A 25030-nucleotide genomic window follows, 5' to 3' on the forward strand; every position below is an offset into this window, starting at 1 on the left:
AATGTAATCATATATGTATATACATTGTTATTTATATATTTCATTAAAATTTAACTGTAGCCCACCTTAATATTTTCTTAAGCACTCTGGACTGCTCACTGTACCCGGAGGGAGGGAGGCACTTATTAGTACAGTGATTAGCACAGTGTCTCTGTCAGTCTCTCTCCGGTTCACACACTGTGACTGACTGAGCACAGGGAGGATCTGCGTGCCGCTCAGCTCAGCTGCTGGATACACAGCAGCCAATAGACTATGTGTGTGAAGAGTAGCCAATGGGCGGGAGCCGGCAGCAGTGAGCCTGAGCCATTTCCAGACCCGCAGGGGGACCGTCGAACCCAGCCACTAAGCAGTGATGTAATGTGCATGGCAGAGTGGGTGGGCAGTGGCGGGTGACGAGCGGCGCTGCCGCCGACATATGATAATTCATGTCTGGGGTGGCGGCGCTCATCACTCGCGGCTGCCCACACGCTCTGCCATGCTGCTATTTAACAGAATGTCAGCCTGCCTGCCGCCCTTAATTGGTGCCGCCCTGAGGCCGGTGCCTCACGGGCCTAGGCACAAATCCGGCCCTGCCGCCAGGGCGGCTTTGAGCTGAAAGCCACTCAAACAGGCTGTTTTGTGCGGCAGCAGGCACCACCAACAGACCTGCAATACCCCCCCCCCCCCCCGCCCTGGCTGGGTGTCCCGTACTTACCAGCTGCTGCTGCAGCTATCTTTCTGATCTCCTCGACAGTGTCAGAGGCAGAATGCAGATAGCGTGGCGGGTCTGACATCTGAGCTACTGTCCATGGGTGGTGCCTGCTGCCCCCCCTTCCCCCCCTGGCAGGTGGAGGGAGGGCGTGTGGGCGCCTGGGGCGCTGGCAGAGCTTGCACCGGCCTGTATACACATAATCCCCACAGCAGTAGTACCCCTTACACAAATTGTCCAGAGTAAATGCCCTTTATACAAATATCTATCTCTGGAGTTGGGATCGTTTGGTCTACAGCAAGTTGGTCGACAAGCGTTAGGTCAACATTAGGGTGGCCAATCCCGGGATCGGGGGGATCCCGGGATTTGGCCTCAAAGAGTGCGGGATTTCAATCCCGGGATTGGAGTATCCAATCCCGGGATTTCGGGATTAGACTGTGCATGCGCAGTCTAATGTTGGGCAGCGTCTGAGCACTCGCTCAGACGCTGACCGGCTCCTGAATCCTGACCCCTGCGTTAGCCCTGCGTAGCTTGACAGTAGAGGTCACGCTGCGCAGCCTTTTCCCGTGCCCGCCACCTTCCAGTCTCATCCGCACGCCCGCCCTCCTCTGCCCGCCAGGCTCCTTTCCGGCCTGCACTACCTCTTCGTTCCGGCCTGCCCTGCCTGCTAAGAAGGAGGTGCAGGAGCCTGGAGGCATCGTGCACCTCCGAACCCACTCCCGGCCAGCCGCCCACTAATGTAAGTAAATGTGCGGGTCGGCCGGTGTGGGGGTGGGTATGCTGTGCTGCATATGTGTGGAGCTGAACTGTATTAGGGATGGCATCCCTAGTCAACATGGTTCTAGGTCAACATGGGTCAAGGTCAACATGGGTCTATGTCGACAGGTCAATAGGTCAACAGGGTCTAGGTCGACATGGGGTTTTCCCCCGTTTTTTGACCCGAATGTTGACACAGTCGACATGGACACAGTTTCCAGTGCACACATCCCCTTGCATCACTCACTATGCTTCGGGCATACCTAGTGGATGGTAGGGCATGAAATTCCGCCTGTCGGAAACATGCCGGCTCACTAAACAGTGGGAAAAAATGTCGACCTTTTGACTGTCGACCTAATGCTTGTGTCGACCTAATGATCTGTCGACCTAATGATCTGTCGACCTAGAACCATGTTGACCTATCCCCATGTCGACATAACGGTGTCGACCCAATGTTTATCGACCAACTTGCTGTAGACCCAATAACCGTATCCCCTATCTAATCTCTGTCCCTCCAGCAGCTTCCTCTCCTTTCCTCTTCACTTCAGTGGCGATGACGGCATGACATCACATACAGTAATGCAATAAGCCTCTGGGACAGGATTTTCTGTGGGAATTACTGTGCAGAGCTATGATGGAGGTGGAACGGAGTTCCCTCTACTATCTTAGGTGGTAAAACTTATCTCTGACCCTCCCCCCCCCCCCTGTCATCTGACTGCAACTGTATATGAATCAGGCCCTATATTTGAACAGTCTATGCAGTGTGTACCCATAGCGACACAAATGATGTGTGCCTATACACACACGATTCATGCACAGTTGAAGTAGAGAGAAAGCATGGATAGAGTTAAACCCGGCTCGGTGGTTACAGTGAGTGCAGCAGCAGCAGCAGCGGCGGGGCAGGGGCAGGGGTGTGTCTGTGCCCATAGACACTATTTGCATGGAAGGAAACTTCCTGGTTATGTACAGGTGAAGAGAAAGCAAGCAGGGAAGGACTGGAGGAGGGATATACTGATAGGGACAGCAGGGAAACAGACCAAGAAGCTGCAACACAAGTCTGCCCGGCGCCAAACTAGTGAGGAGGGATGACAGAGTCCGTATAGCTGAAGCACACTTACATGTGAGAGCTGAGAGGCAGCCATATACCAGAGCGTTCCAGGAGAGCCACAGAGTTATGTCCTGTACCCGCACAGCACCGTGCATCTGACCTGAGAGACACAGACCCTGCGCTACAATGAGTGAGAAATCCAGCTTCCTGCACATTGGGGACATCGTATCCCTGTATGCTGAGGGCACGGTATGCGGCTTCATCAGCACCCTCGGGTAGGTACTGGAGGTGGCAGCAAATCATTCTGCTTCCACACTATATTCTGGGCATTGGGCACTGAGGTAGATGTGACAGCTGTCTGTATGTGCTACAGGAACAGAGTGTACATATATGTTCTATAAGAATATCTACACCCACATACTAGTTATGTACAGTAAAGTCTAGTGCATTAAGGGTCATTCCGAGCAGCCTCATAAATCCCTATATTCTGCTGAAACAGCGGATTTTAGTAGACCTAGAGATGTATATATATATATATATATATATATATATATATATATATATATATTAATAATACTCCTTGCTATTTACTTACTGTAACTGGCAAGTATAGTGGTAGGTAGTGATAACTGCTGTCCCTGGAAATTACATTCAAAGCGTATTTGAGGAATATTTCATCTCTTTAAAGACTCCTTTGTGGGAAACTCACATGGGCAGTGTCATTTTTCAGAGCCGCATGGAGTATGGATGGCTATTGGCCATCGATGATTTCAAATGGTATCCTGACATAACTGCTACATTTACTGATTTTTTTTTATTCCAAAATGTTGGGACACTGAGCAGAACTCCACCCCCTGACACTCAGCAAGCCACTCCTCTAGGCGACTGGCCCACGACTCACTGAACACTAAAGCAGGGCTGACCATTCATGGATGAAACCATCAATGGTTTTCTTGCAAATGGTTTTACACCATTAAGCTTAACTTTCAGTGGTACCTTCGGGGGTAACCATCGATTGATAACCCACAATGGCTATCTGTAGGATGGAGGCTGCAGAGGTGTTATAAGATCACGCTCCTTAAAGAATGCCTCCAGAGGCATACACCTATATACCTATGCAGGCAAAACTATGAACAGCTTCACTTGTTTCACAGTTAGGTACAGTACATATGGCTCAGACTGTTATTCCCATGAAAAATAATGGTGACTTCAATCTACAATGGTAGTTAGCATTTTACAGGAGATTTCTTTGAAATCTGCATTGGGCTGTTGCTACATAATACCATACGTTTCTGCATAATTTAAAAAAAAACAAAAACAGTTAGCTTTGACATTTGTAATGAAAGAAAGTATTACAACGTGCTTAATGGCATACTTATATTTTGTTCTATGTACTCTTATACTATATTTGCATATTTGTGTCTTGCTTCAATAAAAGAAAGTTTTGGGAAAATAAAACCAGTTAGCTAAATAGAGACATATTTTTTCTATTTACCCAAGGTAACAAGTGGCGCGGTATACTTCCCACGATGTCTCAGCCATTCATAGCATAGGGAAGTTAGCAATCGCCTATTGTTATTGTTTTTATTATTATACTGTAAATAACATTTATTTATATAGCAATATGAAATTCTTTTGGGACAACAATAAATGAGAACTGGGTACTACCAGTCAGAGAGGAAAGAGGGCACTGGTCACACGCATAGGATTTATAGGCTCGTTCAGTGGTTCTCAAACTATTTTCCTTGGCACCCCGCCAGCGCTCCGGTACCCATCCCGGCCCAGCTCCCCGAACCCGACGCTGATTGCATTTGAGCAATCGTATATGGTTAAAAACCACATGCGATTGCTCATGCAATTCGATAAATATTATGTCCAGCTCATAATATCTATCGATGCAACATTCAACGGCGTGCCTGTGCATTGCGTCAAATGTCAGCTTAAAAATGCATGCATGCATGCAATCATTCCATTTATCGGCCAGATGTGACCAAAATCGAATGATTGCATTCGATATCTCACATATGTATAGGCAGCATTACAGTAGGAGTTGATTGGCTAGTGCATTATCACCTTCCACTTTTATCACTTTACCAAACTTAATACATCTGTTCACAAATCCTTCATTACTAAAATAAAGTAATTCCCTTTTTCAAAATTATGTTCTGTGTTTTAAACAGTATTTATTTTTCCATTTTTTTAAATATTTTTAGCGAATCTGCAGTTGAAAACTAGAGTCAGGTTTCCAGTGCAAGTGGGGTCATCAATAGGTGACCCTGACTGGTTGTTGCAGCAATATACTTTTTCTTACTACTGCCAATTGTAGGGAAACCCATGGTCACTCAGCTGCCCCAGCAAACTGTTGCAATAAGCGGCAATAAAAAAAAAATCCTTCTGTTCTGGTATTAGGCCGCACAATTTGAATGAGCGACATATGACCTAAAAAAACAGAATTTGGCGGCAGATAATAATAACCTGTTGGCCCTATCTAGTTTGCCCATCTTAACCTTTTGGTACCCTCAACCCTATTTGATCCGTAGTTCTTGTAAGGATACTTGTTACTGGCAGTGACTTCCTATAGGCTATTGGAAGTTCTGCCTGTTGCAGACATTGCAAGCAGCCCACTGGTACTGCCAGAGTAGGCTGCATTTAGCAGAGAGCTGGCTTCCTGTTGGAAGCCACTGCCTGCCTTTCCTGCAGTCCAATCTGGCTTATACAGTATGTGCTGCAGCCGATGCAGTCCGCAGAAGTCAATAGAACTGGAAACTTACCCCAAGCATGTTTATATTGCTCTACTATCCTAGCCCCTGCCACCTATCTTACCTATCCACTATCCTTTCTGTAAAGTAATCTTTCCTTGCATTTTCTTTGAATCTCCTTCCAGTTTCAGCATGTGTCATTGGGTTCTAATACTTCTTTACCTTTGAATAATATCTCCATTCTGTACCTTGTTAAAACCCTTGATATATTTTAAAATTTCCTTTGTGCGCACCCCTCTTCTTTTCTTCATGTACATGGAACTAGTACATGATAAATGGAGTTTTACAGTTAAGCCCCGTACACACGGGGGAGATATATTGCTCAGCCATATATTGCTGAGCAATATATGGCTGAGCAATATATTGCTCAGGTTCTCCTTTTCACTAGCGACCAGAGATGGTCGCTGATGAAAAAGAAACTGCCGGGGGGAGCCCAGCAGTGGAAATCAGCTGGTCACAGGAGCATGTTCCTGCGACCAGCGATCACTACAGGGGTAAAAATGGGAGCGCGCACCCGGCGATATATTGCCGGTGCTCACTCAGCGACCATATTTCCCGCGATATTACACAAAATCGCTCCTTGTGTACGCACCTTTAGAGTTATACTAGACAAAAAAAAGACACAACATTATATAGAAATGTATGCCAGTACAGTTTCGTGTTGCTGTATTGTGAGTAATGTAAATTTTATTTCATTGTGCATATACACAATTGAGACCCTGTTTTTAGAAGCCTGTAGGGCTTTGTACAGTGAGATGCAAAGTGCATATAGTATAAGGTTACAGTTGTGTCTAAATGTGTGTTTGTTTTCTGGCTATTTTTAAGGGGATTTATAGAAAAATATGTACTGTGAGGTTAAATAATACAGTTATATGTTAAGTCGACTCCATGTAGACAAAAAAACTTGAATATGCGTGTTTTTAAAAGTATGCAGGTGTTAATGCTCTGCCAATATTTGGATAGAGTGCTGTACAAGTGAGTTTAAAGGGTGCGGTGCTGAGATGCTGTGCCATAAAGCCTGCAGAGTTTAATACACATGTATCACAAACTCTCTCTCTATATATGCCCTTATTTGTATGACAAGTATATTTGAGTAATCACAATACGTGTGTTTATGTGGCCATGTACAGACTACAGTATAATCTAAATGCACAGATGATAATTAGGCCATTTGAGGCCCTAGAAATACAGGTCACTCAAGTCTAACTTGACCCCTACTCTGCTATAGGTGTTGCTTTTCTGTCTAATTACATTAAGCATGTTTAACTCTGCTATAATTATAAAAAGCTTATCCAGCCTTAGGCAAGCCGCAACCTAATAGTTTGGACTGGCTTCAGGTTATAGCAAAAATGTCAGCGGGTCTAATGTGATGCACGTGCCTTCGCACCTTGTACCGGACCCTCTGAGTTGACCCCTGCCGGGCTGAGTTGACCCCTGCCGGACCCTCTGAGTTGACCCCTGCAGGATTGCATTCAGCTCTGGGCAGGCGCGGCTGGGATTGCATACGATATATTGCATGCAAAGGGTCCGATATATTGCTTATGATCCTGCCACCCGAGAAGGTCCTGGGCGGCTCAAGGGAGCACTGCGTGTGACAGCTCCAAGGAAAGAAGTCACCAAAATGTATAGGGTCCTATATACACATACATGTGTGCCTTACACGATATACATTTGCTAGGTCGATATGAGAAAGGTCGACATACATTTGGTCAACCACTCAAATCAACAGGCCTTAGGTCGACACCTTCAGAAGGTTGACATGGCTTTATGTCGACAGCGTCATAAGGTCGACACATGCATTAGGTAGACATTGTGTCAACAGTGAAAAGCTCGGCACAGGTTTTTCGGTTTTTTTGTGAGCCGACATGGGCCGACAGGTGGTATTTCATGGTCTACCATCCAATAGGTTATGAAGGGAGAACATAATTGTGTGCCGAGCAAAGCGAGGCAACGAGCCCAAAGCATGGCAAGCATAGAGAGCCATGCGAGGGGAGATGGTGCACTTTTTCAGTGTCCATGTTGACTGTGTCGACATACGGGACAAGAAAAATGCGAAAAACCCTTGTCGACCTTTTGACTGTTGACCTTCTCAATGTCGACCTAATACATGTGTCGATCTTATGACCCTGCCGACCTTCTGAAGGTGTCAACCTTCAGTGGTCGACCCAATGTATGTTGACCTTCCTCTTGTCAACCCAATGACCCATACAACCTCAGACTGTGCTTTTGTGTTAGTTTAAACTTGTATTGACTTCAGTGATTAAAATGATATTATTCGTATTATTATGTCATAAATGTAACAGTAAACTTATCAGAACATTACCATATATAACACTCTAATTCAGTGTTTCCCAAACTGTGTGCCGTGGCACCCTGGGGTGCCTCAGAACCCTTGCAGGGGTGCCTCTGGTTGGTGGTGCAAGACCAATTCAAATTAATTATTGTTAATGTATTAGATAAAAAGTATTTGGACAAATAGAAGCATAAATAAACCTAAAGATTTATTTATAAACACAATTGATTTAATTTAATATACAAATTATTTAATTTCTCCATAACACACCATTGGCCTTGGAGTGCCATGGATTAAATGCTGATACTATTGGGTGCTGTCATCTAATTGTTTTATATATATATATATATATATATATATATATATATATATATATATATAGACTTTGGCGGGTGTGGACGTAGCACTCCAGACACTTGAAATAATCCAAAAAGGTTTTATTTGAAGACAAGCAACGTTTCAATGCGTGTGCATTTTCGTCGAGCCTGACGAAAATGCACACGCATTGAAACGTTGCTTGTCTTCAAATAAAACCTTTTTGGATTATTTCAAGTGTCTGGAGTGCTACGTCCACACCCGCCAAAGTCTACATACTCCTTGACGGGGCACCCGACCAGCAACAGCAACAGGGCAGTCGTGCTCGGCCACACCAAACAAGTATATATATATATATATATATATAATATAAACAGGCCAAGCTATGTACAGAGTTACATTTTTTCACCTTATTTGGCACCTGCTTCATAATATTTTAACTGCTTGTAGAGCTACAATTACCTGGTGCTATATATATGAATGAGTAATAGTGGTGCCAAGTCCCTTTCTTGAATGAGTTAAAGCAAGTTATGTCTCTGTGCCCTGTAGATAATGAAAGGAAATGAAGTGGGGGGAGAAGGGAGGAGAAAGGGGCAGGATACTGTGACCCTGTCTCTTTATCCACTTTAGCCACAGGGAGAAGCAACAGTGTAATACAATTCCCTAAATAGTGAAGACATAAAACATTATTTGCCTGTTAATTGGTACACGGGCAATGTACCTAAATATATAAAAATATGACCTAAAAAGATGATAAAATCCAGTTATTAAGTTTGTTAACTTCCTTCTGTTCAAAGTCGATGTCTCCCATCTTATTTATAACAATTATAATGCTCCAGAACATATATTTAACACAATATGCTTTCTGTAAATAAAGGAGCGCCTATTCAGGATCACTAATGCACTTATTACACTTTATTATTGTTGTTATCCTTTATTTATATGGAGCCACAAGAGATTTGGAGTGCCCATTTACAGAGTACATAAATCATACCTCCTAACTGTCCTGATTACAGCAGGACGGTCTTATTAATTGGAGACTGTCCCACTCTCTCTCCTGTGGGTGGCAGTGTCTCGTGCGTGGCGGGTCAGTTGGGGGATCCAGAGTTCACCTGTGGTCGCTGAAGCTATTCAGTGTGCATCTTTTAAGTGCCTGAAGGGAGGGAGTGGCAGGGAGGAAGCAGCCCAGCTGCTAGGGGAGTGCTAGGTACACCTCCTAAAATGACAAAAACTGCGGTCGTGGCACTAGGCCACCCCCAACTGGTGTGTATCTCCACGCCATTTTAGGCCAGCTGCTCCCTTTGGCATGACAGGTCACGATTTAAAATCACAAGTGATGTGAGGTATGCATACTGTACATGAATAAACAAAGCATGAAACATTGACTTACAGTTGAATACAATAGAGCACAGGTTCTCAAAGTCGGACCCACACAGGGCATGTTTTGCAGGTCTCACAGAATCAAATAAAATAATTAGCTCCACCTGCGGACCTTTTAAAATGCGTTAGCCAGTAATTATTGCATCTGTCGGGTGACCTGGAAAATGTAATGGGCCCATTCATTATTTGGTCGCCAGTGGTGCTGCACAGTATTCAGAAAACTAGGAAAGCTGAAAGATTTGTAGTTGCCTCTGTGAACATACACCATCTTTAAATGGTATTGGTTCCCAGAGGCCTGCTCTTTCCTATGGGATGGATGTACGGTTTGAAAAGAAGGATCCCTTGCGCTCTCTGATCCTGCCTCCCCTCCAGTAATTGGCATGCATGATTTCTGGCCATGTATGCACACTAAGGCCCTTATTCAGATCTGATCGCAGTACAGTTTGTTTGGAAAATGGGCAAAACCATGTGCACTGCAGGTGGGGCAGATGTAACATGTATAGAGAGAGTTAGATTTGTGTGAGTTATTTTGTTTCTGTGCAGGGTAAATACTGGCTGCATTATTTTTACACTGCAATTAAGATTTCCGCTTCAAAACACCCCAACCAAATTTAACACTCTCTCTGCACAGATTACATCTGCCCCACCTGCAGTGCACATGGTTTAGTCCATTTTCCGAACAAATTTGTACTGCAATCAGATCTTTAGCTGAATCTTCTGATCTTACGTGCTGCACAAAATATCAGAAGATTTAACAAAAGATCCATAGGAACGCACACGGGATCTTGAAGGTGGGCATACATCGAGACGATTTGGTCCGATTTCGGCCGATTGCGATCAAACGGCCCGTTAAATCTTACCAAATCGTTTCTTCATGACATGGCGTCGGGTCCGATGCGCGGTCCCGTGCGTATCGGACCCGGCCCTAGGGGTCGGACCGGCGGGACATAATATCCGTCGCAATCGGTGGGGCGGGCGCAGTGCTGGGGCGGCCTCCCTCTGCGGCCGCTGATTGGCTGAGAGTGCTCTATCTCAGCCAATCAAAAGCCGGAGAGTCATTTGACACATTATTTTGAAGATATAATAGCCGCCGCTGCCCGTCCGCTACAGCACTGGACACAGTGAGTCTGTCTGATTAACGCTGCTGCCCCACTCCTTCCTTCCCAGCTGGCCACTCATTTGAGAGCCGCCGCTGCCCGCCCCCACTGCTCCTCACCGCCCTGCAGCTCCCTGTTATTTATCACATGTAAAAAATGGCACCTCAAGTCCTAATCGTATGTGAGCCTCCCAGGGAGCTGCCGGGCGGCTCGGAGGAGAATTGAGCTAAGGACAAGTCGGCCCTATGTATGGGGGCCTTAAGAAAAATCTTTGGTAAAGATGTGTGCTTGCCTGAAATCTTTTGTCCAGGACGGAAAAAAGATTTGAAGGCTAATTTATGCGCACATCTTACGATCGCAGATCTTTCTAGTGTGTGGGCACCTTAAGGGTCGTATCCTGTTAGCCGGAGTAATTACCACTGAAGTGCTTGCACAAAGACAGGCAAAACCAATTTCCCAATAATAGACCATGGTTTCTGCAATTGCTGCCATGAAAGCACGAAGGTTTGTGGCTTTTGGCGGACCCTAGGTTTTTTTATGCAGATAGAGGTTTATCTGAAAAAATTGGGATAATAATAATTGGATAACTGGAAATGACCATCAGGCTTTTATCATAATAAAAGCAAATGTGTGTTTCAAAGATTGTGTCAAATTCTGCCAGAATTATATATGGCAAATGTTTTGGAAACATTCCCTTTTCAGAGCTGCTATCAATATTGAATTGCTGTGGTGCTTTAAAATCCATGACAGCTCACAGCAACTTATATTTGTTTATACAGCAACAATAAATTGGCCCCATTTATGTCTTTCCATTCCCATTGTAGATACCTTTTTAATTAAAATCTGTATCCTGTAATTACATTTCCTATGGACTGGACATTGTTTGCATTTCATTGTTGATGTGATGTTAACTGTGAGCCTATGACAGTAGTAATTTCAAATCCCTTTAAACAATTTTCAGATCTCAAATACAATTGTGCAATAGTTTGTAGGATTATTTCTTTATTTCAAACCCATTATTGGTCTTCGCATTATCTTTGGTACACTGTTGCTAAATGACCCTTTAAATGACCTTCTCTTGTCAACAGGTCATCTTTAGTAGGCCTAACCACATTAGAGGCATCCATGGAATTTTTGGGATGGGCTATAACATTGCCCAAATCCTTAAGACATGTTAAACTTTAGATTGACTGTATGTCCATGTCCACATTTTTTTCATTTTTTAAAAATTTTTTATTCACACATTATTTTCTGTAAAGTGCTGCCGAATATGTGTGCACTATGTAAAAACTGGTAGTAAATAATAATAAATAGTAGGTGCCATGAAAACTTTTATGGGCGGGTACACATTTTATCATTTTGGGGTAAATTGAAATTAAAATTTTGGCATATCTCTAAAGGCCCCATACATTAGTCCGACCTAGGGACAAGTCGGACCTGATTTCATCCTGCAGCTCCCCGGGAGGGGGACACACGATTAGGCACTTGATGTGCCAAGGTTTGCATATGATAAATCGCATGGATTTATCATATGCAGTACCTGGGGAGCTGCAGGAGGAGGGAGCCATGCGGGGGACATCAGCAGGCGGGGGATGCCGGCTAATAGAGAGCCGAGCAGGGGGAGGCTGCATAGCGAGCCAGGCAGGAGGAGGCTGTTGTGGTGGGGTGACAGCGAGAGCAGGGCGCCGGGCAGGGAGGATGACGCACGCTGGCTGCCGGGCAGCGGCGAGAGCCGGCCGGGAGGAACAGATAATTAAAAAAAAAAAAACATACAGATGACTAGCAAGCCATTGATTGGCTGAGACCTCTCTCAGCCAATCAGCGATTGGCTGAGAGAGGTCTCAGCCAATCAATGGCTTGCTAGTCATCTATATGGGCTTTTATTTTTTTCAAGTTATCTGTTCCTCCCGGCTCGCGCCGATGCCCGGCAGCCAGCGTGCGTCATCCTCCCTGCCCAGCGCCCTGCTCCCGCTGTCACCCCACCACAACAGCTTTAAGTGCCTCCTGCCCGGCTCCCTATGCAGCCTCCCCCTGCTCGGCTCTCTATAGCCGGCATCCCCCGCCCGCTGTCATCCCCCGCACGGCTCCGGGACTGGGCTGCACATAAGATTTAGCAAATCTTATGTGCAGCCTGTCCGACCTCCCGACCCCGATCCAATGCGCATCGGATCGGAGGGGGTGTCTGCAAGTGCGATTTGGGCCGATTTCACGGCCCAATTCATCCGAATCGGGTGAAATCATGCCCAAATCACATAGTGTATGGGGGCCTTAAGTCTGTATACCCTCTGGCGGGTCTCATGTGATAGCTTATGGCCAGCTGTGCTACAGTAACACGGCCAACCAGAAGATAATGGGGGAAATTTACTAAGACGTGAGATGTTTTTCACATGGGATGTTGCTAAAGGGCAACCAATTAGATACTATCTATTATCTTCTAGAGGGTGCTAAAAAAAAAAGAGAAGTCGTTTCTGATTGGCAACTTCCCATGTAAAATACAACTCACATCTTAGCAAATTTCCCCCAATATGTACAATGCCATGCTGCCAAATGCATTGTGCAAGTTTACGAACTGCTTGATGCACGTTCACATTACCCCTTGGATTGTCTGGGTGTCGTTCGGATGTGTACCCGGCCTCAGGATCCACACAAATAGCTCATGCAGATCAAGTAATGTTACTGTATTTATATGCTCATTCCATGAAAATTACATTTCAGATAACCACTAACATTTCAGTATATTTATACTGCATACCTCCCAGCATGACCCGCTCTAGGAGGGACACATTGCTCTGCTTCTGGACTTTCCTCTTAATTTATGATTACCATCACCTGTGCTGAAACACGTTTCTTAGCAATTAAACTGGTTAACACAGATAATGGTAATTATACATTAATGCCCCTTTCCCACTGCAGCCTTTACATGGTAATTTGCCCTTTTTTTTAGGCTTTTTAAACGGGTACAGCTGCAGTGGGAAAGCTGTACCCGTTTAAAAATACAGTGTTTTTTTAAACTGGTAAAAAGCAGTGTTTTACCCGCTTAAAAGCCGTTTTTTCGGCAGTGGGAAAGGGGTAGCCCTTTTACCCGTTAAAAAAACCCAGCACCAGTAACCAGCACCAGGCTGAAGAATCCGGGGCTGGTATTAAAAAAATCAAATAGGTGTTCCCTAATTTTTTACAACCAGCCCAGGCTCCAGGTCTGGGGCTGGTTCCCAAAATACGGGGGACAAAATGAGTAGGGGTCCCCCGTATTTTAAGAACCAGCCCCAGGCCAAACCAGCCAGCAGGGTAATGCCACAGCCAGGGGACACTTCCTGGTCCGGGGGTCCAGTGTCCTGGTCCGGGGGTCCAGGGGTCCGGTGTCCGTGATCCAACGAAATCCATGGTGGAAGCTGTGGAAGGAAACTATACTCAACTGTCCCAGGGCGACGTAGTCCAGGGAAGGGGTCTTTGCAAAATAACAAACCGACAGGCGAACCAAGCGAACAGCTGAGAGCCGCACCGTGTTTGTGTACATCCTGCGGCTCCTCCTCCCGAATACCGCTATTGGCTGCCTTGCGGCCTAGCGGCCAATCAGGTGCCGGTCGGAATTGGATCTAAATTGACAAAATCGGGCCCTAGTCGTCCTGGTGTGTACCCAGCATTACAGTTTAAGTAGTAGGCAGTGAGTGATACGGGGAAGAGAGAAAGAGGGTGACAAGTAGAGGGAGATTGAGAAGCAGTGGATGATAGAGAGAGAGGGCTGCAGGGAGAGTTTGACGGAGAAGTGGAGAATGGGTGAAAGGAAGAGGTAGAGAATGACTGTGAAATGGTTACAGGGAGACTCTGACAAACAGTGGGTGATAGGGAAAAAATATGGGTAGCAGGGAGAGGGATAAAGTAACAGCAATGACAACAGAGATAGGGCAATTTCAGCTTAGAATAAATTACAAACAACATTAGGTACTTGTTTCTTAGCACGGCGCCCACGATATTAAGTTGTATGACATTGCATGCCATATGCCCGCATGCGATGCGATGCGATTTTAAATTGTATAAGCCCCTATACAATTTTTAATTGTATAAGCACCCTAATAGGTGCTTACAATGTTAAATGCACCCCCACGCCACCCCCACTATCAATGCCAACCCGAAGCGTGGCGAGGGGCGGCGGTACTTTTCATACCCCCACTATCCACGTTGGCATGGAGTTGATTTTATATAGTGTGGCGAGCCACCAAGCTCGAAGCGTTGGGTGCGCAGCAATCCCCGCGAGGGGACGCGTATTACTTTACATGTATTCCGCGTCAACTCGCGGGGCTCGCTGCCCTCGCCACGCTTCGGGCTCGGTGGCTCGCTGCGCTCGCCACACTATATAAAGTCAACTCCACGCTGACGTGGATAGTGGGGGTATGAAAAGGTCGGAGGATGCGTACCGCCGCCCCTCGCGGGATCGCTGCGCTCGCCACGCTTCAGGTTGGCGTTGATAGTGGGGGTGGAGTGGGGGTGCTTTTAACATTGTAAGCACCCATTACGGTGCTTATACAATTAATTATCTTATAGGGGACACATTTAACATTGAAAACACCCATTAGGGTGCTTATACAATTTTAAATCATATACCATTGTTTATGCCATACAGTTGCATACAATGCGATGGTATACAATTTTAAATTGTATAACATCGGCTGTCTTATCGTATGCCTTATGGTATGCGATGCGATGGGCGCCGTGCTAGGAAACAAGTACCCAACATTACTGTGACATAGGTACTTTTTTCGTATCAGGGCGCCCAGTACGCTGTAAGAGTACAGGTCTATTCTCCGTAGTAAAATCATGGGCCATTTTAGTGCTGTGCGATTTTTTTATGTAATTTATTCACTGCTCTGTTGGCCCCAGGGGATCACATCACATTGCGTCGCACCTCCCGTGATCGCATGCGATTTTATAGGGTGCGATGCCATGCCATTAGCTATACACTTGTATGACATACAATGAGGTTTCATTGACCCCCCCCCACTATCCACGCCACCCCGAAGCATGGGAGTGCAGCGAGCCCCGTGAGGGGCGGCGGAACACGTCCTCTTGACCTTTTCATACCCCCACTATCCACATAGGTGTGGAGTTAATTTTATATAGTGTGACAAGTGCAGGGGACGCAGATGAGTTTACATGTATTCCATGTCCCCTCGCCACGCTTTGGTCTTGGTGGCTTGCTGCGCTCGCCACACTATGTAAAATCAACTCCACACTGACGTGGATAGTGGTTGTATGAAAACATTGCGAGGACGCGTTCTGCAGCCCCTCGCAGGGCTCGATGTGCTCGCCACGCTTCGATAGTGTGGGGGGGGGGGTCTGTAAAACATCATTGTATGTCATACAAGTCTATAGCTAATGGCATGGCATGGCATCACACCCTATAAAATCGCATGTGATCAAATGCAATTTTCGGGAGGTGTGATGCGATCCCCTGAGGCCAACAGACCAAGTGAATAAATTACATTAAAAAATCGCATTGCATCGCACAGCGTTATAATGGCCCATGAGATGCAATGAGATGCGATTTTACTACGATAGCGTACATAAGGAAACTGGGCGCCCTGCAAGGAAAAAAGTACCATCACACATATACAAAGGGCCAAGGTTGTAAAAATGCATGTTTCACATATCCTTAGAGTAAGAGAGACCTGCTCTGACCTGAAGCAAGTGAGCCATTTGTCTCCCTGAGCATGGTCCGGATGTGGTGGCAGCCTGGCAGGCTCTGAGGAGATAGTATCATGGTCCTAGCCCTGGTGCAACAACTGCGCCCAGCTGCTGCGGTTGAACAGGCTATGAGAGGGCCCAGCATATTAAGCCACATCAGACACCAGACAGCCGTCTCTGCACGTAGCCACTCCATTATTCACATACCTGACAGGAGCGCTGTCAACCCTAGGGGTCCGTGTGTGTGCGGCTCCCATTGCATCTGCTGTAAGCCGTACAGGAGCAGAGTGCATGTCGGGGCCAGGTCCCAGCATAGCTGCTGTGCCTGTGTTTGAAAACAAAAATTCGCCACTGATAACAATTATATTGTAAAAATAATGAGAGCAGTCTTAAATAAATATATGTCCCCTCAGTTAATATATCCATTCTACAGTAACACAAGTCATGAATATAAACAATCCAATTTAAATAATAAAGCTGGGTACACATTAGACAATATTTTTAATGAATTTACTGATTCTGACAGGTCAGAATGACAAAATTTTGAAATTGTCCATTGTATACGCTCTATGTAGCTGATGTTGTATGCGTAAGCACTAGCTATCTGCAATCTCTCTGGGATACACCTCATTTAGGGCCTTATTCTGGTTGGTGCGGTCCGTTCCGAATACTTTCGGAGGGCGCTTTTTAGGCGTCTGCGCATGCGTAGGCAACGCAATGCGCCTGTGCCACGCATGGTCTCCGTACTCGTTCTCACTAATACCGTACAGAAATGTCCACCGAATTGAAAAGGGCGTGGTTTCAAAGTGGGAAAAACTGGGCGTAAATATGGGCGTACAAACTGCACAAACTCTGGTAGGCGTGCATTCGGACAGCACACCGACTGCAAACGAACCAACATGCATGAAATATGCGGTCTTCATAAGCAAGTTTCAGTTTGCGGAGATCACTTGTTCATGCGCTAGGCATTCGGTTCGCCCAATTAGTACGCCCGCGCCTGAATCACTCTCAGCTGAATACAATACAATCCACTCCTCAACTCATTAGTGATTAATTGCACTCTTTTCATAGCTTCAATTGGAAGCATTGCTGCCTAAATGGACCATTACTAAATACACAAATATATGCTGAAAGCACGACTGCATTCTTGCTATTTTACACACATTTACACTGCAAGCAATGGACAGAAATTGGTATCACTAATATAAATATACATGTCACTTTTACATTCAGCAATAACAGCACACATTTGGGGGTAAAAATAAAATTTATTACCTTTCAGGAAAACATAAGAATTTTATAGCATGTTATTTGGCACATGCCAAAAAATAAAGGGAACATAATACTAATTTGAAATTACAACAAAAATGTACAATTTTTTTTCCATTTCATACATAGCCACAGCAGAATCATTAAGTATCAATTAGGAAATAATTGATGACAATTAAAAACCATCCCTTTTTTATGAGGTAGGCTAATTGCATAAGTGTGTCATGTGTCAGATGTATGAGTTCCGATTATAGTAGTAAGGTTTGCGTAAATACACCGCATCGGTGCGTACGGGCAGCTTCCCGTCTGTTCGGTCGCTGTAAGACCGTGCAGAATCTGTGTGTTCCCACCGCACACGCACGGTTTGGATGTTGTCCGAAAACACACCCTCTTCTTAGAGAGTGAGTCCGTCCGAATGCGGAGGACCTGTGGGCGTTTGTTCTTTCATTGTCCGCACAGCGTGGCGTTCGGTCAGCTCCGAAATAATTTGGAATGGACCGCACCAACCAGAATAAGGCCCTTAGTGTGTACCCAGAATAAAGTGTACCTTTTCTTTGCTTCCGAGAAAAGCTTCTGCTTCCATACAGTGGGGTGTATTCAATGCTGTGGGCGAGTGGCGACAGTGAGCAGGGCTTCCTGCTCGCTGTCACCACTCACCCTGTCTGTATTCAACGCATCCCCTTCATACGCCAATTCCCCCTTGCTCGTATTCGTTTTCTGCATTCTGCAAACTAAATTAACCCTAGAATGTCTGTGTGTGCATGTACATGTGGCAGTAGGGAATATAGATTTTAAGCTCCAGTGAATGTTCAAATATTCTCTGTAAAGCGCTGCAGAATATGGGAACACACCATGTGACAGTGTGGGCGATGCGTTGTAATGATACTGTACAGCATATCCACTGTACAGACTGGACAATGCAGTGTATCTTACACGCTGTATGTAACTACGCATTGGGAGTGGAATCAGCCTATTGGATGTGCAGCATATACAATAGGATGATTCAGTGATTGCCGGCTGGGTAGGATGATTTGGAGGTATACACTATAGGATGTGTATGATCTATTGTCCTGATCCGCATCTAGTGTGTACTCAGCTTTAGATGTAAAGCAGGAAAAGGTACAACTCAATTGTTTCACATGTTGCTTTTAATGTGCCTGACAAGAAAAAGGTCTGTCCATATGTGTACGTGAAACCAAATATAGACAACAATTTTGCAGCACACTGGCACATAGCAGGCCCTGCCTAAAAAGGCACAGAATAAGATTAACCTGCCTTGTTCTCGCTTTATGAATTGCTGTGCTTTAACCACTGTAGCAGGGCTTATGCAATAAAATAGGGCATGAGGCACACCTCCCAACATTTAGGAGGGTTGGACTCAAAAATGTGGGCGCTTGCCTTGAACATGCTCCTATTGCCTCCTGTATGACTCTCGGGGTGTACCCAACGCAACCGCTCTCTTTATTTTGTAGATTCCCCAAAAATCGGACAGTTTACCCAAAATCAGGAAGAGTGGAAGTAAAGTATGCATAAAGCAGGGTATAAGAGAATATATGAGAAAAAGAGCAGACTTTGTGGTTAGTCTTAGTTATTGTCCCACTGCAAGCCTCATCCTAAAAGCAGTAGCGCACGCAGGGGGGTTTCTGAGTACCCAGAAACCCCCCCCCCCCCGAGACTGAAAGCTGAGGGTCCCCTCTTTCCATGGGTACAAGAATTTTAAAAATCGGCCCTTGGGAACCGGAGATATCTGACTTCAAAGTAGTGGTCCCCATCCAAGCCTGTTAATTGCTCTTCCCAGTCAGATATTTCAGGTTATGTCTGACTTAGAGTTTTTTTGAGGGTATATTCCAAAAGCTGGGACTCTCCCCCTTTGAACGACACTAGCGGCTTGTCTCTACTGTAGAACCAGAGATATCAGCCTTCCAGCAGCTGGTTACTGCTCTAGCTCCACACACCTGGTATGTAGTTTTATATACTCGTTGGCAGATTGCTCTGCCTCCTGAACTGTGATCCCCTAGTCCCCAACACCATTTGGTAGGTGGGATTCTCTAGTTTTTAATTCCATTAAAATCTAAGAAATATATTTCCGGGAACTGGAGATATCTGCAGTCAAGCAAGCTGTCCTCCCACCAGAAAATTATGAATAATAAGCCCACTCCACTATACACCCCTCCTACTACCCTGGAAGTTATGTATCAGGGCCCCTTCATTCAGCCCAATGCCCCCGTCTCCCACCCCATCTCCCAACATCTGTGCAGTAAAGGGGTTATTGGTGGAAATTACTGATCCAGGCTCTACATGGTGAGCGGTTGATATAATACCCCCTACCACCCGCGGGACATCACCTACCGCTGGAGGATCGGTGGGGGCCCCAATACATTGCTATGCCCAGGGGTCTACACTGCTGTTGACGCCCTTGTATGTATATATATATGTATGTATGCATATATATATATATATATATACGGTAGGGGGTTGATTGGCACTCTGGATGAAGGGATGAAAACCACGTATACACACACATATATATATATATATATATATTTTTATTATTATTATTATTATTATTATTATTATTTATATACATTTGGTCTATCTATAATACTTACAATACTTAATAACTAACCCGGCATATACTGGGTCACCTAAGTGTCCATCTCCGTGCTTTGCTCCGCCCCTCTGGAAACCCCCTTCTGAAAATCCTGTGTTTGCCCCTGAAAAGCCCCACACAGGACTCCCGGGGAGTCCCGGGGATTTGGACTGAGCCCTGTGTATAATCAAGATGTAGTTAGCCATCAGAGATTAGAGGGCCAACTACTTCCTGCTTTCTGCAGCCACGGCTAAATACACAGTGCAGGCGTAGCTTTGGTTTTATATTTTACAATTTATTTTACATTAATGCTAAAGAAATATTACATGCTAATGTTGATGTTAAAGCATACCTCCAACATGACCCTCTCCTGGAGGGACACAATGCTTTGCTCAAGGACATTCCTCTTCATTTATGAGTGCCATCACCTGTGGTGAAGCTTTTTGCTTATTATTTAACCTGTAAATAAAATAAGAGGAAAGACCAGGAGTAGAGTAGTTGTCCCTCCTGGCATGGGTCATGTTGGGAGGTATGGTTAAATAAATATTTTTCATTATTTTATTCTTTTAAATGCTACAGTATAAGTGAATAATGCTGTGAAAATGCACATTCTATAAAGTGTTTGTATAAAGTATTTAATTTTTTGCCTAATAATGCGATTAACTGCAGTTAATCGGAAAATTTTTATGCAATTAATCGCAATTAACAATTTTAATCCTTGCCCACTACTATTCTATTCTACTATACATTTTTATTTTATTTTATTTGAATTTATATAACAAATGTGAGCGATGCTGGCATTTTATTTATTTATTAAGTTATTTATATAGTGCAGCACTTTATAGAGAATATTTGAACATTCACATTAGTCCCTGCCCCAGTGGAGCTTACAATCTATATTCCCTACCACATGTACATGCATACACATTTATTCTAGGGTTCATTTTGTTGGGAGCCAATTAACCTACCAGTATATTTTTGGAATGTGGGAGGAAATTGGAATACCCGGAGGAAACCCTCAGAAGCAGATGGTGGAATGGCAGCGTCACTTTCCTGTTCAAAGTAGCATCCTCATAACGCATTTTGGATTGTTATCCTTCTCATCACCCTTTTTGAAGGATAAGAATCCAAAACGCATTGTGATGATGTTACTTTGAATGGGAGGTGATGCTACCATTCCACCATTTGCTAAGCCTGTGCAGTGGTGCAGTGGATAAGCTGCCTGGGACTTACCATCAACAGCACCTAGCCCACTGCACCCGCTATGAATGGTGAAATATATTGACATCTACCCCTGCTGTTGCACTTTATCCTTTATTCTGTTTTGCACATATTTACATACTTTATGTATTTTAAATAAATGCTTTTATCTGGTTACTTTTACCCTGGTTCAAAGATTTAATTGACAAATAAGGGGTCCAGATACCACGTCGTCTTGGTGATAAGCGCCGTAATTACCTGATTACAAACCTTACCATATACATTTACCTTTGTATGTAAATTAGGCATGCATGCTTTGTTTTTCTCGATTACTGTATGTGTAATTATGGTACAGCTTATGAGCACATTTGTTTAAGTTTTTCTTCAGTTTTCTTAAGCTGACCGTTCATGAAAAAGTTGGAAAAGCTGAAGATACAGTAATCATATGAAAAATAAATCACAACCTCTTTCAAAGCGGTATATTTATGTATCATTGAACAATCATTTAGCCCTCACTAAGTTTTACAATTTGGAGACTTTTATTTGGTCATTAGTTATTGGAATGATAATGGAATGAATAAACATTAAGTACACCCTTCCTGCGTTCATATCATCATAGAAGATAATTTTAGACTGGCGCTGCTTATCAGGTGAACTTCATTACTTTATCATCTGGAAGCACTACCAATTGTCTGTAAAAGCAGAACCCTTGGCTGTACACTTTTGGGCATTTACATCCATCATTCTGCGGGTATAGGTTGTTAGGCCAACAGCCAACAAGATCGCCATGCATTAGGTGTATATGGTCAAAAGGTCAATAGGAGTTTTTTAAACCTAGGACAACTTGGACACCATATAAGTGTTCCGCTGAGATCGCCATGCCTCGAGCACAGTGCCTCGCTGCGCTCAGCACACTTTTATTTTATTTAAAAAAAAAATTTAAGTAGTGAAAAAAGCATGCAGAGAGTGGATGAATGGTGCCACTTGTGTGGCCTTAATGGGTTACATTTAAAAACAATTTTCCCTTACTTTTAGAGGGTGTCAGCCAATCTTTAAATAAAAAGTAGTGGTAAATTACTTAGTGGTAAGTTAAAAATGAGAACAGTGAATAAAAATACGGCGACTATTTGTTTTTACTTATATGGTGTAAAAGAGTATAGATTACTACGGTTATTTGCAATAAATTAAGTAATGAGGACTAAAGGATGTATATAAATATATAAAATGTATTACAATATAAAAAAATATATTTTCTTACAATATAAATTCTTTTTTAAACATGGACAAAGGTAGCACATGCTTATCTTAGTAAGGAAGGAGGTTAGAACAACCACGCGCGTTTCGTTGTCTGACCATCAAGTGAAAAAAGCATTTCAACCTTTTTCCTTGTTGACATTTTGGCCATGTCAACCTAATGCATGTCATCTTTTCATGCGTCGACTTTTTGACTATCGACCTAATGTCTGCATCCGCGTTCTGCAGTTACATTTATTATTCTTGCAGATCAGCATCCTTTACTTGGTGCTGGTTATGTACGTGTAAATCCCTCAGTTGTGGTAAATGAAGTTTTCCCCACGTGTGAATGTGAGGTTACAGGCTACCTCACCCTTTTCAGTCGCAGTGTGAAAACGTTCAGGTGGGACAGATTTATTAAGCCAGGTGAAGAGATAAAGTGGAAGGAGATAACACACCAGCCAATCAACTCCCAACTGTCATATTTCAAACACAGCTGATTGGCTGGTGCGTTATCTCCACTTTATCTCCAATTTATGGCTTTGCCAGGCTTAATACATCTGCCCCAATGTATGCTGTACAGCCGGGCATACTGTTTTCTCCACAACTAGCCCACAGTATATAGGGGGTAATTCACTACTGTGCGAATTCACACAGCAGCTTATTATCGATATGGGCCGCAATGCATGTGTGTGGCGACTGCTAGCAAACAAAAATCTGCTACTTTTATCCTTTCACAGCGCGATTGACAGGAAGTATCAGTCTGGGGATGGACAGCAGCAATTTAATTTGATTGTTAAGAAAAGTGCTAGGCGTGATAGAAAAAGCTTGGATTGTCAGGGAAAATGCAGATGTGCTCAAGCGTTTTAGGGGAGGGTGTGCAACATCAGCCTCAGGCCAGATATTCCTGTATTCATTGTAGCTACCCAGTAAGTCAAGGGTTAGGCGGCTCTTTGGATAAGTGGTAGCCAGTGGAAAAAATCATTCAGTGGTGTGCCTCTAATAAAGGATTTTGGTCATTTTCACTCAGGTGTGAATTCTTCGCTAGCCATACACATCTATTGCACAGCGTGCACATTAATGCGCAAGGCGGGATCTCACGGGTGCCGGACGGCTCCCCGACAGTCGGGATTCCGACAGTCATTCCTCTGACGTCGGAATCCCGACTTCTCCCTCGTGGGGGTCCACGACCCCCATAGAGGGAGAATAAAATAGGTGGCAAGCGCAGCTTCATTGCGCTCCCCACGCTGTGCAGTCGGGATTCCGACGTCTGACTAATGACTGTCGGAATCCCGACTGTCGGGGAAATATACCACACCCGATTTCACTACAGCAGGGTGGCGTCTACCTGTTCTCTGGCCACTGCCTATTCGCTCTGAATTAACGCCACAGTCACTATCACTTTATACGATCTGATATTTTGGGTGGTGGGGGAGGGGTGCCTTAGAGTTTTTCTTCTACTAGTTCTGGGCACCTAGCAGTCATTGTGTGCATCGTAGATACATCTTTACACCTTACTCTAAAGGGAAATATCACACCATCATCTTACAACTAGAGCTGTGTTGAAATATGTTCATGTAATGGGACACCAACAAATCTACAGTTTTGGAATGGCCAAGACCAAACATATAGAAATGCTATGACTGTGGGACAAATGTACCAAGCTTGAAAAATGATAAAATTGAGGGGTAGATTTATTAAGCTCCGTGAAGTGATTATGGGGCAGATGTATTAAGCCTGGTGAAGAGATAAACTGGAGATAAAGTGGAAGGAGATAACGCCCCAGCCAATCAGATCCCTACTGTCATATTTCAAACACAGCTGATTGGCTGGTGCGTTAACTCTTCCAAGTTATCTCCACTTTATCTCCAGTTTATCTCTTCTCCAGGCTTAATACATCTGCCCCAAAGTGTCTGATTTTTATCACCAGCCAATCAGCTTCTAACTGTGAAGTTACAGGCTTGGTTTGATAAATGACAGGTAGTAGCTGATTGGCCGGTGATAAAAACCAGACACTTTTTCACTTCACCGAGCTTCATAAATATGCCCCTGAGAGAGATAAACCATCAGCCAATCAGCACCTACCTGACAGTTTTCAAACACAACCTGTGACATGGCAGTTAAGAGCTGATAGGCTGGTGGTTTATCACTCTACATTTTATCACTTTTCAAGCTTAATACATCTGGCCCTGGATCTTTAAAGCTGTGCATAAATCGATACCTCAAGTACTGTATCAATAAACAGAACTATTGTAAGGATAAAGCAAAATTCCTTAAATAAAATTGAAAGATTGAAAACGTATACAGAAAATGAATACTTTATATCAACGGTTCTCAAAGTGTGGGCTCTGACCCCAAGTGGGTCCTGACCTTCTCAGGGGATGCAGTTAAAATCCCGGCGGTCGGGATCCCGGCGTTCAGAATCCCGACGCCGGAATCCCGACCGCCGAAATGCCGACACATTCTCCCTCCTGGGGTGTCCACGACACCCCAGGAGGGAGAATAAATTAGCTTCCCGAGCGCAGCGAGGCACCGGGCCCGCTGCGTGGCGAGCGCAGCGAGCCCGCAAGGGGGGGCGATCCACGTCCCCCCCTTGTCGGCATTTCGGCTGTCGGGATTCCGGCGTCGGGATTCTGAACGCCGGGATCCCGACCCCCGGGATTCAATACTGAATCCCTTCTCAGCGTGGGGTCGCAACTCCATGTTGCTGACCATCAGGCTGA

The 25030-nt window shown here is 44.6% G+C and overlaps 1 protein-coding gene across 1 annotated transcript in view; it reads left to right on the top strand.

The window, feature by feature from the left end:
• Nucleotides 1-2378: 2378 nt before the first annotated feature.
• The window catches only part of ITPR3 (inositol 1,4,5-trisphosphate receptor type 3), a 143763-nt gene continuing 121111 nt past the window's right edge, over nt 2379-25030 (top strand). The window contains exon 1 of the mRNA XM_083170732.1: nt 2379-2767. Coding sequence (XP_083026858.1) covers nt 2679-2767 — 89 coding nt within the window. The 5' untranslated portion in view covers nt 2379-2678. The remainder of the gene's footprint in view (nt 2768-25030) is intronic.

Source organism: Crinia signifera, chromosome 2 (genome assembly GCF_055691185.1).
Source record: "Crinia signifera chromosome 2, ASM5569118v1, whole genome shotgun sequence".
NCBI classification, from domain to species: domain Eukaryota; kingdom Metazoa; phylum Chordata; class Amphibia; order Anura; family Myobatrachidae; genus Crinia; species Crinia signifera.